The following is a 17,838-nucleotide window of genomic DNA, read 5'->3' on the forward strand; positions in this document are numbered from 1 at the left end:
TGCATCCCAGGCTCTGGGCGCAGTGGGCACGGGCCACTTGTGGATTGTGGTGGCAGTTTGTCAAGGCAGATGGGACACAGCCAACTGCCTGAGCCAGCGTCTTCCCAGATCTCTTCTGATCTCATTGCATCGCATCTCATCGCATCTCATTGTATCTCATGGCATCGCATCTCATTGCATCTAATCTCATCGCATCCCATTCCATCCCGTCCAATCCCATGCCATCTCCTCTCCTCTCCTCCCCTCATCATATGCTGTAGAATATGATATTGAATCATATAGCATATTATAGCATATCATACCATGTCAAAGCATAGCATAGCATATCTTGTATCATATCATATGTTTTATCATGTTATATCATGTTACATCATATCATCATATCATTTCATTTTGTTTCCATTACATTGCAATTAATTTCATTTCATCCTCACCATTTTCTCTCCTCTCCAAAAATATTATGTCATGTTATATCGTATCAGATCATATCGTATCATATCATATTTTATCATACTGTATTTTATCATATCATAATCTATCATATCATATCTGATCATGTCATACAGTTGTATACCATACCATCATATCACATATCATACAATAGTATATCATAGCATATCATACCTTATCAAAGCATATCATAGCTTATCTTCTCTATCATAGCGTATCATACATACCATGCTGTACCATACCATATCATACCATACCATAGAATTTGATTGTATTTAATTTCCTTCCATTTTCATTTCCATTTCATGTCCATTTGATGTCATTTCATTTAAATTCGTTTCACCCTCATAGCATATATTGTATCATAGTATATACCATATTATGTTTTATCATGTTATGTCATGTTATAGTGTCATATCATATCATATAATTTCATTTCCATTTCATTGCATTTGGTTTCTTTTCTCCTCCTTGTCATTTTCTCTCCTCCTCTTCTCTCCAAAAATATACCATTTCCTATCATATCATTTCATTTCATTTTGTTTTTTCACTTTATTTCATTTAATTTCATGTCCATTTGATATCATTTCATTGAGTTTCATTTCATCCTCATCCTCTTCTCTCTCTCTCTCTCTCTCTCTCTCTCTCTCTCCTCTCTCTCTTCTCTATCTCCTCTCTTATTTATCTCCTATCTCCTATCCCCTGTCTCTTGCCATCCCATGGCATCTTATTGCATCTCAAAGCATCCCATTGCATTGCATTGCATCTCATCTCGTCTCATCTTTGCATCCCACCCCACCCAGGCCCACTCCATTCCATCCCACCTCAACCCATCCTAATCCCATTCGATCCCACCCCTTCCCATCCCATGTCAATCCCACCCCATCCCCTTGTGAGTGACTGAACTGGACTGAGCCTGAACTGTCCATGGTTTGACTGATTGCTGTGAGGAGCTGCCCTGGGACTCTGAACTATTAAATTGGACATGATTAAAGAATTTGTTTGTAATAGACTGATTTGTGTTTGGACCCTACAAGGGTTTCAATGGTTCAGTGCTGCTCTTCACAATGGGCTTTCAGCATTACAGATGGGAAAGTAATAGGAGATGAGGCTTATGGAATCTATGTGTATTCATTCATCCATTCATCCATTATCCATCATCCATCCGTCATCCACCCATCATCCATCTTTCATCATCCATCATCCTTCCACTCATCCATCATCATCCATCATCATCCATCATCATCCATCATCCATCATCCATCCATTCATCCATCATCCATCCATTCATCCATCCATCCATCATCCATCCATCACCAAGCCATCACCCATCCATTCATCCATCACCCATCCATCCATCCATCTATCCATCCATCTGATACAGGGTTAACCAGTGTACAGGGGGGTTGTACAATGGAGTTGTACAAGGGGGTTAGAGGAATTCACTTGCTAAACATCCATCATAATCCACCCCTGTTCCCCCTCGCTGAAGCCTCCCCCGGGTGATTTCCCTCTGGGGCGATGGGGGCGGTTCGGGGAGAGGGGGTGTGAGGAGGGGGTTCCCCTGCTTGCTGGGGGGGGCTCTAGAGGGGTTGGGAGGCCCGGGGTGGGGGGTGCTGGGGTGCCACTGGAGGGGGCAGAGCTTCTGTCCCGGCACCTTTGGGCTGAGCCTTGCACCGGCCTCAGACACCCCCTTGCTCCCCGCGACCAGCGCAGAAGCGCGCGCTGCATCCACGCGGCTTCCCCGCCTCGGGGCTGCAGCGCAGGGAGAGGCAGAGGCCGCCGGAAGCGCAGCCGAGGCCGGTGCCTGGCTCGGGGCGCCCCGGCCGGGAGCACGCGAGGACCCGAGCCCTTCTTGGGGCGGGCACACACGGCGGGGGGGGGGGGCAGCTTAACAGCACCGGGGCTGCTCGGCTGGAGGAAGCAAGCGACTGGAGATGGACACGAGCCGTGGGGAAGGGGCCCGGGCCCGCCCGCACCCACCCGCGTCACGGCGGCTCCCGGGATGCGCTGGGAAGCGCCGGGGCCGAGCCGAGCCCCCGCGGAATAGATCGGATCCCAGCCCATCCCTATCCTCATTCCCTCCCCAGCCCATCCCCATTCCCAGCCCAGCCCATCCCCATCCCCTCCCCATCCCATCCCCATCCCCTCCCCATCCCATCACCATCCCCATCCCCGTCCCCTCCCCATACCATCCCCGTCCCATCCCCGTCCCCTCCCCATCCCCATCCCAGCCCCATCCCATCCCCGTCCCCTCCCCAGCCCCTCCCCAGCCCCTCCCAAGCCCCAGCCCCAGCCCCATCCCATCACCATCCCCATCCCCTCCCCATCCCATCCCCGTCCCCTCCCCAGCCCCAGCCCAGCCCCATCCCATCCCCGTCCCCTCCACAGCCCCAGCCCCAGCCCCAGCCCAGCCCCAGCCCCAGCCCCAGCCCCTCCCCATCCCCTCCCCGTCCCATCCCCATCCCAGCCCCAGCCCCAGCCCTATCCCCATCCCTATCCCCATCCCATCACCATCCCAGCCCCATCCCAGTCCAATTCCCAGCCCATCCCTATCCCCATCCCATCCCCGTCCCCTCCCCAGCCCCTCCCCATCCCATCCCATCCCCATCCCCATCCCCATCCCCATCCCATCCCATCCCATCCCCATCCCCATCCCCATCCCTCAGTCACCCTGTGCGCGCCCAGCCCCAGCCCCAGCCCCAGCGAGCAGGTGAGGGGCGGCAGCGGCCCGGGCAGCGGGCACGGGGCAGGGGGTCGCCGTCACCCGGCGCTGGTGCCCGCTCTCGGCCCGCAGGCGGCGCTGTGCGGCGCGGAGGGCGCGGGCCCGGAGCCCTGCGCGTTGGACGCTGCCCTGGCCGCGGAGCTGCTGGAGCTGCTGGGGCCGGAGAGCGGAGCCGGCCCCGAGCCAGCGCCGCCGGGCGCAGCCTCCGGACGCGGGTCCCCGCCCCAGGAGGCGGCTGCCGCTGCCCGGCGCGGGGTGAAGCGGCAGCTCCGCGGCGGCACCGCGGCGAGCCGGGAGCGCGCCAAGCACCGGGAGCGCGCCAGCGAGCAGCGGGTGCTGGAGCTGACGGCGCACAACGAGCGGCTCCGCGCCGAGATCCAGCGGCTCAGCACCGAGGTGCAGCGCACGCGGGCGGCCCTCATCGACCGCATCGTGAACCTCCGCCGGGCCTAGGCAGCGCTGCCAGGACTCTGATGGCTCCAGAGCGGGGGGCAGCCATGAACTGGAAGGGTGCTGCCCCGCCGGCACTGACTGATGCTGTGGGGAGGGCCCCGCGAGCACGCACGGTTGTACATGGTTTGCATTTATTACAGACATAGCCACCAGCCCGGTGTGGTCTCTGGGCAGCACTGGCGGGCCTGGTGCTACTTCTTCTGCTTCCCTTTGGGCGCAGGGACTTCAGGGCTTTTGCCCTCTGCTAATGCCAGCTGCTTCTTCAGCTCCAGCAGCTTGGCCACCTCCACCTCGATCTGGGCCTTCTCTGCCTTGCTGGCCTTCAGCTGCCGAACGTGGTTGCCCTGGGTCAGGTCGGGGGGGGAAGCAATGAGGGCTTGGGGAGGTAAAGGCAAGTCAGGGCCACCCCTCTGCCCCCTGCTCACCTGCCTGGCCACCTCCTGCATCAGCTCCTGCAGCCGCTGAGGGTCAGCGGGGGCCACGAGGGTCTCTGGGGCTGGAGGAGGTTGTGGGGCTGGGGGTGTCTGCTTGGCCTGGGGAAGGACAGCACCAGGTGTGAGCCCTGGTCCCAGCCCTCAGGGGCAGAGCTCTCCACCCAGCTCCCCTCATACTGGAGAAGGGGAGGTCGCTGTGGCACCCCCGAGATCTTCAGGGTGGGAGAGGAGAGACAGGAAATGAGAGGGGGACAGAAAGCAGAGGCGGAGGAGCTGTGGAGACCCTCACTCACCTGTGCTCCCCCGAAGCGCCTGCGCAGGGCTTCAACCTGGTCCGTCTCCAGCTTCTGGAAAAGGGGACTCACCTGCAGCCGAGGGGGAAGATGGTGTCACCCCACAGAGCCAATGCCCCTGGTCCCCCCAGCACTGCCCTCCCCTCCACCTACAGTGCCCACACGATGCCCAGGGGGCAGGGTGCAGGTGAAGTCATGGCTCAGGACGAAGCAGTCCGGGGGGATGCAGAGCTGCCCCTGGATGGCCAAGCTGACACTGGGCATGTAGGGCTGCAGCATGACAGCCAGCAGGGAAGCCATGTTCACAGCCACACCAGTCACTGTCCCTGCGCGCTGCCTGGGGGGCAGGAAACCCTGTCAGTGCCAGCTCCCAGCCTGCCCCCCCCCAGCACCCCCATCTTCCCCTGTACCTATCATTTTCATCCCCCTTGATCCGCTTCCAGGGCTCGTTCACCTGGATGTACTGGTTGCCATGACGAGAGATGCTGAGGATGCATCTGAGAGCGTCCCGGATGCTGGGGGGGAAGAGGGCGGTCAGTGCCTGCTGCAGGGCAGGGCTGGGCTCTGCCCTCCACCCTCGTAGCCCTGGCTCCAGGGTTCCAGCCACCCACCGGACTTTCTCCAGCAGCTGGTGGTACTGGCGCAGCTCCAGCGTGACACGGGCCAGGAGCCGCTTGTCATCGGGTGTCAGCACCATGCTGGGGACGGTGCCACCAAAGAACTTGCACACGAACATGCCAGCCCTGGGTACAGAGGCAGAGCAGGCGTCAGCGCAGCCTGGGGACGGGGACAGGGACAGGCCCTGCCCAGCCAGGCTGCCCCAGAACCTGTTGATGAAGTTGCCCAGGTTGTTCAGCAGCTCGGAGTTGTTCTTGAGCATGAGGTCGCTCCAGGAGAAGGCGCTGTCCTGCCCCTCAGGCCGCACGTACAGCAGGTAGAAGCGCCAGATGTCCGCTGGGATGCCCGTGTCCTTGGCCATGTCCCCAAACACTCCCAAACCCCGGCTCTTGGAAAACTTCCCATCCTCGTAGTTCAGGTACTCTGGGGAGGGCAGCAGAGACCCCATCATGGGGCCCAAGCACAGACACACACCCCCATAACCCACAGTGCTCCTCCAGTACCTGTGGCAATGAGGTGGTTCACCAGGGTGTAGTTGTCATCAGCACCCAGGAGCGAGCAGGGGAATATGACGCTGTGGAACGGAACGTTGTCCTTGGCCATGAAGTTGTAGAGCTCAACCTGATGGGTAGCATAGGGGGAACACATCAGTGGTGTCCAGCTCTACCTCAACCCCCACCTCCACCCTGCAGCAGCACCAGGCTCCTACCTGCTGTGGATTCTTCCACCACCTCTCCCACTGGTTGGTGTAGTTGGCTGTAATGGACAAGTACCCAATGGGAGCATCAAACCACACATAAAAGACCTGAGGAAGAGGGTGACGCGTGAGCATGGGACCCCTGAACAGGGCACCCGGGGACAAGCACTGCAACCCAGGGCCAGGCTGGAGCCACCTTGTCACGGAAGCCATCGAGGGGCACCGGAGTGCCCCACTTGAGGTCACGGGTGATGCAGCGGGGCTTGAGCCCATCCCGGATCCAGGAGCGGGTGATGTAGCGAGCGTTAGCCGTCCAGTCCCCCGTGGCCCAGGACTGCTCCAGCCAGGCTTCCAGCCGCTGCTCCAGCTGCAGGGAACACAGAGGGGTGGGCAGTGGTACCAGGGGTGCCCCAACCCCTCTGCGCTCCCCCAGGGACGAGGCTCACCTTGGGGAGGTCGAGGAAGAGGTGCTGGGTGGGCTTCACTACAGGGACACCCCTGCAGAGTTTGCACTGTGGGCTCTGTCAGCAGAAACAGGGGCTGGACGAAGCCCAGGGCAAGGCAGGAGGGGGTCTCAGGCAGAGCAGGGGCAGGGTTGCAGGGTGGTCCCCAGAGGGCTCCTGTCCCACCTTCAGCTCCACAGCGTTGATGAGTTTGCCGCATTTATCACATTGGTCCCCCCGCGCCTCCTCGTAGTTGCAGAAAGGGCAAGTGCCCTCCACGAAGCGGTCGGCCAAGAAGCGCTGGCAGCCCTCGCACCGCAGCTGCTCCACCGTGTCCTGCAGCAGGAACCCGCGCTCCAGCAGGCGCTGGAAGATGTCCTGGGCAATCCTGGGTCAGGACAGGAAGAAAAAGGGGGCAGCCCCCCATCAGCCTAGGAGCACAAAGCACCCTCAGCTAGGCCCATGGGGCTGCCCCCAGCACCAGCCCCTGAATGCAAGCCCCTCACGTGGTCTGGCTCGGCGTGGTGGTGCGGCCAAAGCAGTCGAAGGAGATGTCAAACCAGCGGTAGATGTCGGTGTGGATGGCGTTGTACTTGTCGCAGATCTCCTGCGGTGTCAGCCCCTCTTCCACCGCCTTGGTCTCAGTGGCGGTGCCGTACTCGTCCGTGCCGCACACGTAGAGCGTGTTCCAGTTCCGCAGGCGGCAGTACCTGCCAGGCAGGGACCTGTGACACCCCTGCAGGCGGCGGGGGGCCACGACAGCCCCCGATGGAGATCCCCCGGGAGCCTTCCCGCTCCTGAGCATCACCTGGCAAAGGTGTCAGCGCTGAGGACGCAGCCAATGATGTTGCCAAGGTGGGGCACGTTGTTCACATAGGGCAGAGCGCTGGTGATCAGGACGTTCCTCATGCCCTCCACGGGCAGCCTGGCACGAGCAGGGCACTCAGGGCAGGCACAAGGAGCAACAGGGTCACCACCACCCCCCTCACCCCAACAGCGTGGGATCAGCCTGGGTCCGAGACGTGTGGGGCAGCCCTCGTGCTGCCCCAGGACTCACACAGGTTTCTGAGGCTGCCAGGGCTTGGGCAGCGCCGCAGCCCCACGAGCCCAGGCGTCTGCAGCAGCTGCGATCTCATCCTCTGTCAGGGCCCGCTCAGAACCTTCCTCCTCCTGCAGGGGAAGCAGGTCCCGGTAAGGGGCTGTCAGCACCAGCGCCACTGGGGCCCATCCTGGGGCCAGGGCTGCACCTCGGGCTCGTTACTGGTGGCTCTCTGCATAGCCAGGCAGGGGGGAGGCTGCTTCTGGAGGTAGGACTTGAACTCCAGCAGCGCCTGGGGCATCAGGACGGTGTCGGCAGCGTCTCTGCAAGCCTCCGAGAGCGTCATGTTCTGGAACCAGGTCCTCAGCGCTTGCAGCTCACCTCGGGAGGCGACGAGAGAGCAGCGTGATTCTCACGGCCACGGCACGGCAAGGGATGCCCCCTCCGTGCCACGCTTACCTGGCAGGCTGCTCTCCTCCTGGAGGACGGGGTACAAGGTGCCCCACACAACCACATCAGCCACGGACGGGGTGTCCTGTGCCAGAGCAGCCGTCAGGGCCGGCCGCGGCCGGAGCAGCCCCCCAGGGACAAGGACCCAGCGCGCGGGGCTGCGCCCCGGTGCCACTCACCCCCGCGAGGAAGGCAGCGCCCGTCCTGGCCAAGCTCTGCTCGATGTGGGCCAGCGGCTCCCGCAGGGCCTGCACCGCCTCCGCCACCCTCCTGCCGAGCACCAGCCGGGCGTAGAGCGCGGCGGCGGCCAAGGGCTGCGGGCGAGGGCAGCGCGGTCAATGCGGGCCGGGCCCGGCGGGGGCGGGGGGGGGGCGGTGTCCGCGCACCCACCTGCAGCTCGGTCGCCTCCCACTCCAGCCACTGGTTGCTGAGGTCCGAGGGCTCGTCCCCGCGGCGCAGGAAGAAGAACCTGGAGACGGGGAGGGGGGGTGAGGTGCGGACGGGGGGGGGGGGGGCGCAGCCGCGGCCCGCGCGCCCCCGGTACTCACTGGCAGATGGCGTTGGCGGAGAAGAGGACGGCGCCGCTCTCCAGCTCCAGCGCCGGGGCCCACGGCGGCCGCAGCGGGGCTCGCGGCGGCTCTGCGGGAGACACGAGTGAGCGCCCGCGGGGCTCGGCTCGGCACGGAGCGGACCGGGGCGGGGGGGGAGCCGCGCTCACCGCTGGGGCCGCCCCACACGAGCTGCACCGGGGCGGCGGCGGCGCCGGCGGCCGCCAGCACCTTCAGCGCCGCGGGGCCGCGCACCGGGACCCGCAGCCGCATGGCCGCGCGCGGGGCACGCCGGGACCGCGCTCTGCCGCAACTCTCGCGAGAGCCGCGCTCGCCCTGGAGACCTGCGGGGACAGCGCCGCGCTGCGGGCACCGGGGGTACCGCGGGCACCGGGAGCACGGGGGGAGCCGCAGCCGGGCCAGCCCCGTGCGTGCCCTCCGCCAGCCCGGGGGCACCGCTGTCCCCTCCTCGCGCGGCCTCGCCACCTCAGCCCGTGTCCGCGTCCCCCCAGGACCACGGCAGCTGCTGGGGCAGGATTGGTGCGGGACCAGCCAGGGCGTCCACCCCCGAGGACACGGTCCCGCTGCCCCGCCATGAGCTCGGCTCCCAGCCCCACGGCTGCAGGCACTGGGCTTCAGTTCCCCCTTTTCCCAGCACCACAGCCCCAAGGAGGGCCTGACCCGGATCCCGCTGCGCTGTGCTGTTTATTGGGTACACTGGGAGGTACAGAGACACCCCCAACGGCTGGGAACGGGGGGGGGCAGAGCCACGGTATATACAAGCTGGGGGGGGGAGGCGGGGGCACATGACAGGGAGGGATTCCCAGTGGGAACACCCAGAGCTGGGCGGGCTCCAGGATGCTCTCACTTCTGCAGCCGCTTGATGCGGGCATCAATGGCCGCAAAGTTGTCCTCCACAATGGCCAGGTTCTCCTTCATCGTCTTCTGGACCTGCGCGGGGGATGCACAGGGAAGGGGTCAGTGGTGGGGAGCAGGATGGGGACACCCCCCCCCACTCCACCCCATGGGTGCTGGTGGGACCCACCTCTGCCAGCAGCACCGTGTTGTCCTTGAGAGCCCCAGCCACCTCCTGCTGCGTGGTGTCCAAGTGCAGCAGGACCTGCCCGAACTGGATGGCTGGGGGGGGAGGAGAAAGCTCAGTGCTGGGGGCGGGGGGGACAGGAGCAGTGTCCCCACCCCAGGACATGGCCCCAGCGTTCCCTCCAGCCCCTCACCTTGCTCGTGCAGGTCCCTGAGGGTCACCAACCTCTGCACGACGTCGGGCAGTGTGCTGGCCACCGGGTCCCAGCGCTGCAGCGTCTCGTAGATCTGGTGGATCTGGGGTGCAGCAAGAAGGGGGGAGCAGGTCAGGACAGTGTCGGGGGGGAGGGGGGGGACATGGACCCCCTGCCACACTGCGGGGGGGAACACCCTCACCTTGCTCTGGGTGTCAGCATCCTGTACAGTCGACTTGTGCTTGGCAATCTCATTCACCTTCCCTAGGACACTCTGGGGACAGGGGGGAGGAGATGGGAGACCCCAGATCCACGCATGCTCACCCCATGGCACCCCTCTTCCCATTCCCTCCTTCCATCCCACCTCACCTGCAGCCGGGCCTCCACCTGGTCCAGCATAGCCACATCCAGGATGTTCACCTTGGCCTGCAGGACCTGCACGGTCTCCTGGGGACAGAGAGTGGGATATGGGGCGAAACAGCAGCACCCTGGGTGCTACAGGCACAGCTTGGGAGGCAGAAGGGACCCTGCCTCCCACCACAACCCATTTCACTCACCATGAGGCTGGTGCCCTTCAGCCCAACCAACAGTGGGTTCTGTGGGGAAGGGAATTCCATCAGTGGGGCAGCATGTGGGGCAGGAGGAATGTGGCAGGAACCCCCCCAAGCCCCCTCACCTGGCTGTCGGGCTCACACCGCACCGTCGCCTCCAGCTGTGCCAGGCGCTTCTCCAGCTCCGCCATCTGCAGCAAGATGGAACCATGGAATGGGTTGGGATGAAGGGACTTTGAAGCTCCTCCAGCCCCAACCCCTGCCACAGGCAGGGACACCTTCCACTGGAGCAGGGTGCTCCGAGCCCCTGTGTCCAACCTGGCCTTGAACACTGCCAGGGATGGGGCAGCCACAGCTTCTCTGGGCACCCTGTGCCAGCGCCTCAGCACCCTCACAGGGAAGAGCTTCTGCCTAAGAGCTCATCTCAGTCTCCCCCTGGCAGGTTAAAGCCATTCCCCTTGGCCTGTCCCTACACTCCTTGTCCCAAGCCCCTCTACAGATTTCCTGCAGCCCCTTCAGGCACTGGAGCTGCTCTCAGGTCTCCCCTTCAGGAGCCTTCTCTTCTCCAGGCTGACCCAACCCAGCTCTCTCAGCCTGGCTCCAGAGCAGAGCTGCTCCAGCCCTCACAGCATCCCCATGGCCTCCCCGGCCTCGCTCCAACAGCTCCATGTCCCTGTCAGGACTCACCTTGGCGCTCTGGGCAAACTGCTCCTGCTCCGGCCTCCAGTAGAGCTCAAAGGTGATGGCGTCTGTGGTGGGCACTGGGGTTTTGGCAGGGCTCTTCCCTGGGGTCCCTTTGCTGCACTTGGCCACCTCCAGCTGCTGCAGCAGGCGCCTGGCAGGGAGGGGAAGGTGGGCGAACGACCCCAGCACCCTCCTCTCACCCCACAAGCTGCCCCCAGCTCCCCACTCACTTGGCCAGGGCACCGTCAGGGTCTGCGAAGTCGATGGCTGCGGTGGGGCCCAGGAGCTTCTCCAGGTGGCTGGAGACCAACTGCTGCTTCAGGCCCTCGACCTGCCTGGCCAAGGCCATGGGTGTCAGCTCCTCCTCTGCTGCTGCCTCCTTCACTGTGCTCTGAGAGGAAAGGGCGGCTGTGTCACCTCCCAGGGGCCATGGGGTGCTTGTGTCACCCCTCTGGTGATGGGGTGGTTGTGCCACTCTGGTGAAGGGTTGATGCTCACCTGGATCTGCTCCACCTCCCTGGCCAGCTCCTGCACCTCGTGCTGCAGCCGCTGGTACCGCTGCTGGGGCGTCTCTTTGGCACCAAGACCCTCACCAACCTGCAGAGAGAGGAACGGGGTGAGGGGTCCATGGTCTGCCTGAGCTCCAGGCACCCAGAATGGAACACTGGTACCCACCCATCCATGCACATATAGGGAAGAGAACACATGGGTGAGGCCCTCAACAGACAAGCGGGAGCACTATGATGTTCACAAAAACCTCATGTGGTGCTCATGGGCTTCAGAGAGGGACAACGTGGCAGGACACGAGCTGCCCAGGAGGGTCCTGAGCACACTGGTGACAACGTCCTCCTCCAAGTGACAGGAGCCAGCAAGGAGAAGGGCTCTGCTGGAGCTCATCTGCTCCAGCAAGGAGAGTCCAAGGCAGCCTGGGCTGCGGCAACCAGGAGATGGTGGGGCTGAGGGAGGGCAGGAGGGGTCCTGGGCTTTGGGCCTCCTCAAAGGTCTACTTGGGTCAGGCAATGGGAGGGACCCAAGAGAGCTTCCTGATGCCCCAGGATCACCTCCAAGCTCCAGAGCACCACATCCCAAGCAGGCAGCGAGGAGGCTGCCAGGGGGACCAGGAGCTCCTGGCCAAAGCCAGGCACGGACAGGAGGAGGCAGAGGCCGGAGCAGGGGCAGGGAAGCTGGGAGGAGGAGACATTGCCCTGGCAGCCGGGGATGGGGTTTAGAAAGCCAAAGCCCAGCTGGAAGTCAGCCTGCTCTGGGATGTGCAAGGCAACAAGGGCTGCCCAGGCCCAGCTTCCTTCCCTGAGCTCCTCAGGTGCTCAAGGACACTTCAGGTACTCGAGGGCCCTTTGCCGTGGTCTTCACCAGCAAAAGCTCCAGCCACGCTGCCCAAGGCACAGAAGGCAAAGGCAGGGACTGGGAGAACCTGTAGGAGATCAGGTTCAAGAACATCTAGGGGAAGTGAAGGTGCACAAGTCAGAGAACCAGAGACCGGGTTGGGCTGAAGGGACCTGCAGCCCCAACCCCTGCCACGGGCAGGGACACCTTCCACTGGAGCAGGGTGCTCCAAGGCCACAGGACCCGACAAGATGCATCTGTGGGTGCTGCCGGAGCTGGTGGCTGAGGTTCCCAAGCCATTATCCATCAGCTGTGAGAAGTCCTGGTGGTGAAGTTCCCACTGCCTGGAAACGGGGAAATATCCCCCCCAGTTTTAAAAGGGGAAATGAGGAAGAGGCAGGGAATGCCAGGTGGGTCAGGCTGACCTCTGTGCCAGCAAGATCGTGGAGCAGATCCTCCTGGAAAACATGCAAAGGCACATGGACAACAGGAGGGGGACTGGTGACAGCCAACGTGGCATCTCTAAGGGCAAGTCATGCCTGGCAAATGTGGTGGCTTTATATGATGTAGCCAGTGTTAGGGTATAAGGATGGAATCTACCTGGATTTGTGCAAGGCATTTGACACTGTCCTGCACGACATCCTTGTCTCTAAATGGGAGAGATATGGATTTGATGGATGGAGCACCTGGTGGATACGGAATGGGCTGGGTGGCCACATGCAGAGCTTCCATGTCCACGTGGCGACCAGCGATGCCATCCAGGGGGACCTGGACAGGCTGGAGAGGCAGGACCACACGACCCTCATGGAGCTCAACCAGGCCAAGGGCAAGGTCCTGCCCCTGAGTTGGGGCAATCCCAGCCCACACGCAGGCTGGAGGAGACTGGATGGAGGAGCCCTGAGGAGAAGGTCTTGGGGTGTTGGGGGAGAAGCTCCCCATAAGCCAGCTTTATGTGACTCTAAGGCTACAACTGGAAACCATTTCCAGGTCCATGAATGACAAACAAACACCAAGAGATCTCAGCACGGCTTCACCAAGGGGAGGACAGGCTTGACCAGCTCCATGGACTTCCACAATGAACTGCCTGGTAGAGACAGTGGAGCCGTGGGCAGTGCCTGCTGACCTCAGGAAAGCCTTCGGCACGGCCTCGAAGAGAAGCTGTTGCAGCCTGTGCTGGATGAGGGGGCCATGGGGGGCACTGAAAGTGGCCAAAAGCAAAGCCCAGAGGATGGGGAGCACCAGTCCTAAGTCCAGCTGGAAGCCAGTAAGAACCAGCGTATCCAGGGGTCAGTACTGGGGCTGATGCCTTCATTAACAAAACCTTCATTAATGGGCTGGAGCATGGGGCAGGCTGAGCTTCATCCTTCCCTCATCCTCACCTTCTGGTGTCTGCTGTCTAGAGGGACCTGGACAGGACCCATTGGTCAACAGGAACCTCATGGAGCAAAACAAGGAGCAGTGTAAAGCCCTGGGGGGGGAGAAGACCAGCCCCCTGCACCAGGATACACTGGGAAACAGCTCTGAAAAAGGCCCCAGAGGTCTTGGTGGACACCAAGCTAAACATGGCACCAATCATGGTGTGGGCAGCACCAGGAGCATGGTGGTTGAGGGAGGACATCCCTCTCCTCAGCACCGCCAAGGCCACAGCTGGCAAAGGAGATGGTGGAGTCACCATGCTTGGAGATGCTCCTGGGCAACCCCAGTGGCCCTGCTTGAGCAGCTGGATTGGACCAGAGCTCCAGAGGTCCCATCCCACCTCCACCCTTGGCAGGTTGGTGTGACTGGTGGCCCGGGGCAGGGATGTCCCTGCGGGGCCCATGCTCTGGGCATCTCTGCTCTCACCATTTCATACTCCCCAGACTCATAGCCGGTTGTCCTGGTCTTGGTGATGCGGTCAGAGAAATCTAAAAGGAGAAGAGCAGAGGGGTCACCCCAAAGCCCCCAGTGTCCCCCAGGCCACCCTTCCCCATGCTCCTGGGCTCACCCACTCCCTCTGTGCCCAGGCGCTTGTCCCTGAACTTCTCATAGGCAGCATTGGGGTTGATGATGAGATGCTCCACGCTGGTACTGGTGAGCTCCTCCTGCACACAACACTTGGGGTTAGGGATGAGGCAGCAAACAAGGGCACCAAAGGCCTTGGTGGGGACAGTGACGGGCAGAGCAGGGGCAAAGGGAGCCCCATGTTCCCCAGGACACAGGCCCCAGGGCCCGGTGTGGGGACACTGGGTCCTCCTGGCAGCAGGACCACAATTCCAAGGCTTGAAACCCTTTGGTAGCCCCATGAGCAGTCTGAGGAACCCAGCCCAAGGGGGCTGCATCTGCCCCACATCTTGGGGTGGCTCCCACCACCCATGGTGGGCAGAGGGGTGGTCATAGAACATCAGCCCCTCAAAGGGGCTTTGCCCAGAGCTTGGAGCATGAGTGGAGATTGGGAGCCTGGGGGGGAACCCCAGAGCATCAGGGCCCTGCGGGAGGCACCCAAAGGGCTCCTCCAGGCCACGGCAGCCCCTGGGCAGCCCCCACAGCCGCCGTGGCCTGGGGGAGGCGTGGGGGGAGCTGCAGGAGGGAGGGGGCAGCAGCGGGAGCAGCGGCGCAGCAGCCGATGGGGGGGGGGGCTCTTACCAGCTCCTTGCGTTCCCCAGAGGTGAGAAAGTCAGAGCAAGGGGGGGGGAAGAGAAGAGACAAAACCGCATTAGAAGGTTGGGCCAGGGCCAGCCCCCTCCGTGGCCCTGCAGCGAGGCTCAGCCCCACCATGGGGCACAGGGGGGCCATGGGGCTGCCCCCCTCCATGGCCCCCCAGGGGCAACCAGCACTGGAGGCAACCAGGGCCACGCTGGGCGAGGTGGCCGCAGCCAAGCCCCTGCTCTGGCACCGCTCTCCAGCTCTGGCTCTTCTGTAACCCCTGGGGCAGACGTGAGCCGAGCTGGGGGGGGTAGGATGGCCCCCCGCAAGCAGCCCAAAGCCTGGTGGCTCCCCCAGGAGTTGGAGAAGGCAACAGCTGTGGTGCAGGGGGGCAAAACCAAGGCCAGAGCCTGGAGGAGCTCGAGTTGGGCCCTGCTCAGCAGGGATAGAGGCTCAGCTGCGTCCTGCCCCACAGCGTGCAGGCAGCGTGGTTGGGGGGCAGGAGCCCCACCATGGGGGGGTCCCAAAAGACAAAGAGGGCAGCGCATGCAGTCAGCAGGCAAAGAGAGCAAAGGAGAGCAGGGACGAGACAGCAGCAGCACGTTGTGTCCTGAGCCCCAGCACTGCCTCCCCTCTGCCCCACGGCAGGGGAAGCCCCATAGCAGGGCACTGGTGACCCCATGGTACATGCAGGAAGCGCCTCACCCCCCCAGCACGCGACACCAGAGCAGCACCCGGGGCTTACTTGTGCAAACTTAGAGTCCAGCAAAGGTGGGGCGCGGGGGGAAAAGGCAGGTCAGGTCAGCACAGCCAGAGGCAGAGACACAGGGAAGCTGCGGGGGGGGGGGGGGGGGGGGGGGGGGGGAGGGGAGGGGACAGCACCCACAGCCCCACAACCCGCCCAGGAACATGCAGGGGGGGCACTGGGCTGGCACCGCTCTGGTCCTGGGCACTGTTTTGGTGTGACCGAGGCCTGACGGGGGCCGTTTTGGCTGGAAACAACACGTTCCGCTGTGTCCTGGGTGTCCCAAGGGATCTGTCTGCCCCCCTCAGAACTGGGGAGCTGGGACTGCCCCATGGCTGTACCCCAGAACCGCTCCCTGCACCCTGGGTCTTGCCTCATGGTGTTAAATCCTGGCTCTCCCCTCAGCAGCACCAATCAGGAGCACATTCCCAAGGGTCTGTGATCCGTGAGCACCCATCAGACCTCAGCCTCCCCAGCAGAGCCGGGGGCACCACACAGCCCTTGTGCCGTGCCAGCCCCCTGGTGCCACCTCCATGTCCAAGCCACCACGCAGCAGCCCCATGGCCTGGATGTGAGAGGTCCGGGGGTCTCTGGGACCCTGATGCCTTTTGGGGTTATTTTATGGGGGTGAACCCCACCTTCACAGGATCCCCTCCTCCCCCCCCCCCCCCCCCCCCGTGTGCTGCCCCCCCCCCGGCTCCTGCTGCCCTCAGCCAGGTTACACAGGATGGGGATGCCACAGGGAGGGGCACAACTGGAGGGGGGACACCAAGGATGGGGGGCACTGCACTTCCTGCCCCCCCCAGGCACCACAGGCAGCGCATGGGGGTGGCACAGGGCCGGGACATGAGTCCGTGGGGCAGTGACCCTGCCGTGGCCCTGGCGGATGGGGGGGATGCAGGCACTGGGGGGCCCGGGGGGGTCTCACCGCCTCAAACTCGGCCTGGTCGTCCTCGGGCAGGTCGCTGGTCTCATAGACATCGGGTTCGTTCCTGGCCTGGGGCACGAGTGGGCTCCGGTGAGAGCCGGGGGGGGGGACCCCCAAACACCCCCCAACACCTCCCATTGCCCCTGCACCCACAAACACCCCCCAACACCTCCCATTGCCCCTGTACCCACAAACATCCCCCAACACCTCCCATTGCCCCTGCACCCCCAAACACCCAACACCTCCCATTGCCCCTGCACCCCCAAACACCCAACACCTCCCATTGCCCCTGCACCCCCAAACACCTCCCATTGCCCCTGCACTCCCAAACACCCCCCAACACCTCCCATTGCCCCTGCACCCACAAACACCCCCCAACACCTCCCATTGCCCCTGCACCCACAAACACCCCCCAACACCTCCCATTGCCCCTGCACCCCCCAAACACCTCCCATTGCCCCTGCACTCCCAAACACCCCCCAACACCTCCCATTGCCCCTGCACTCCCAAACACCCCCAACACCTCCCATTGCCCCTGCACCCACAAACACCCCCCAACACCTCCCATTGCCCCTGCACCCCCCAAACACCTCCCATTGCCCCTGCACTCCCAAACATCCCCCAACACCTCCCATTGCCCCTGCACCCACAAACACCCCCAAACACCTCCCATTGCCCCTGCACCCACAAACACCCCCCAACACCTCCCATTGCCCCTGCACCCACAAACACCCCCCAACACCTCCCATTGCCCCTGCACCCCCAAACACCCCCCAACACCTCCCATTGCCCCTGCACCCACAAACACCCCCCAACACCTCCCATTGCCCCTGCACCCACAAACACCTCCCAACACCTCCCATTGCCCCTGCACCCACAAACACCCCCCAACACCTCCCATTGCCCCTGCACCCCCCAACACCTCCAATTGCCCCTGCGCCCCCAAACATCCCCCAACACCTCCCATTGCCCCTGCACCCACAAACACCCCATGGGCTGACCTGGAGCCCCTCTGCCATCCCCCCTCCCTCACCCCAGCTCCCACAGTTTATGGGGACCCCCCCCGGTGCCCCCCTGCACCCGACCGACCCCCTCAGTGTCACACAGCCCCCGCGAGCCCCTCACGCACCCCCTGGGCCGCCCCCCCCGCACTCACGATGCCGGGCAGGTCGGCATACTTGGGGTCGGCCATTTCAGGGGGTCGGTAACGGGGCACTCAGTGCCCGGGGTCGGTAACGGGGGGGGTCGGGCCCGGGTCCGCCAAGAGCCGAGCGCGGCCTCCGCGGGCGGGGCCGATCTCGCGAGAACTGCGCGGGAATGGCGCGTGGGGCGGGGCCTGCGCAGAGGGGGCGGGGAGCGCAAGGGGGCAACGGGGGGGGCGCTGGAGATGTGGGGGGCACAAGGGGGGACGTGGGGGGCACATGGGGGGTACCCACGGGAGCTACACAAGGGGGCGGTCACACAGAGGGTACCCGCAAGGGTGACATAAGGGAGGGTGCTCGGGGTGCGCTGTGCCGGGGGGGCTCCATGCAGGCGTGGTTTTGGGGGGCAGAGATGGGGGGGGGGGGCACAGGCGAAT

At 63.1% G+C, this 17,838-nt stretch overlaps 3 protein-coding genes across 3 annotated transcripts; 1 reads left to right on the forward strand and 2 right to left on the reverse strand.

The window, feature by feature from the left end:
• Nucleotides 1-3,138: 3,138 nt before the first annotated feature.
• Nucleotides 3,139-3,633, forward strand: DDIT3 (DNA damage inducible transcript 3; the record flags this gene model as incomplete). Its single annotated transcript, XM_057409681.1, has 1 exon — nucleotides 3,139-3,633. A coding segment is annotated over one exon (490 nt), but the record flags the coding sequence as incomplete, so codon positions are not given.
• A 172-nt stretch (nucleotides 3,634-3,805) lies between these two features.
• Nucleotides 3,806-8,423, reverse strand: MARS1 (methionyl-tRNA synthetase 1). Its single transcript, XM_057409679.1, has 21 exons — nucleotides 8,321-8,423; nucleotides 8,151-8,241; nucleotides 7,993-8,071; nucleotides 7,782-7,916; nucleotides 7,612-7,687; nucleotides 7,361-7,533; nucleotides 7,171-7,283; nucleotides 6,922-7,038; nucleotides 6,620-6,823; nucleotides 6,300-6,501; nucleotides 6,117-6,191; nucleotides 5,867-6,037; nucleotides 5,683-5,778; nucleotides 5,477-5,594; nucleotides 5,183-5,396; nucleotides 4,967-5,098; nucleotides 4,766-4,870; nucleotides 4,509-4,692; nucleotides 4,356-4,427; nucleotides 4,054-4,161; nucleotides 3,806-3,972 (listed from the first exon to the last, which is right to left on the reverse strand). Exons 1-21 carry the CDS (start codon nucleotides 8,421-8,423, stop codon nucleotides 3,820-3,822), a joined length of 2,721 nt encoding a protein of 906 aa, XP_057265662.1. The 3' UTR covers nucleotides 3,806-3,819.
• Nucleotides 8,424-8,964: 541 nt separating this feature from the next.
• Nucleotides 8,965-17,504, reverse strand: DCTN2 (dynactin subunit 2). The gene is made up of 14 exons (XM_057409680.1): nucleotides 17,416-17,504; nucleotides 16,260-16,328; nucleotides 13,949-14,045; nucleotides 13,807-13,868; nucleotides 11,119-11,217; nucleotides 10,851-11,011; nucleotides 10,624-10,771; nucleotides 10,062-10,127; nucleotides 9,943-9,981; nucleotides 9,755-9,832; nucleotides 9,588-9,659; nucleotides 9,386-9,488; nucleotides 9,196-9,287; nucleotides 8,965-9,101 (listed from the first exon to the last, which is right to left on the reverse strand). Exons 1-14 carry the CDS (start codon nucleotides 17,449-17,451, stop codon nucleotides 9,015-9,017), a joined length of 1,209 nt encoding a protein of 402 aa, XP_057265663.1. The 5' UTR covers nucleotides 17,452-17,504; the 3' UTR covers nucleotides 8,965-9,014.
• Between the last annotated feature and the right edge of the window lie 334 nt (nucleotides 17,505-17,838).

This window comes from Pezoporus wallicus, unplaced genomic scaffold, assembly GCF_028554395.1.
Source record: "Pezoporus wallicus isolate ANWC-B61680 ecotype Strahan unplaced genomic scaffold, APGP_CSIRO_Pwel_v1 contig_13785, whole genome shotgun sequence".
Taxonomy (NCBI): Eukaryota; Metazoa; Chordata; class Aves; order Psittaciformes; family Psittacidae; genus Pezoporus; species Pezoporus wallicus.

Bases quoted from the DNA above. Each gene is read 5' to 3' on its own strand.
- DCTN2 (XM_057409680.1), bottom strand. From the start codon at position 17,451: ATGGCCGACCCCAAGTATGCCGACCTGCCCGGCATC. The intron at 9,660-9,754 runs GTGAGGTGGGAT...CCCTGTCCCCAG, and splicing joins AGGTGGAGGCCCGGCTGCAG to AGTGTCCTAGGGAAGGTGAA. The intron at 9,288-9,385 runs GTGAGGGGCTGG...CTCCCCCCCCAG, and splicing joins CAGGGACCTGCACGAGCAAG to CCATCCAGTTCGGGCAGGTC.
- MARS1 (XM_057409679.1), bottom strand. From the start codon at position 8,423: ATGCGGCTGCGGGTCCCGGTGCGCGGCCCCGCGGCGCTGAAGGTGCTG. The intron at 5,397-5,476 runs GTACTGGAGGAG...TGCCCTCCCCAG, and splicing joins GAACCACCTCATTGCCACAG to AGTACCTGAACTACGAGGAT. The intron at 5,099-5,182 runs GTTCTGGGGCAG...CTCTGTACCCAG, and splicing joins CTGGGCAACTTCATCAACAG to GGCTGGCATGTTCGTGTGCA.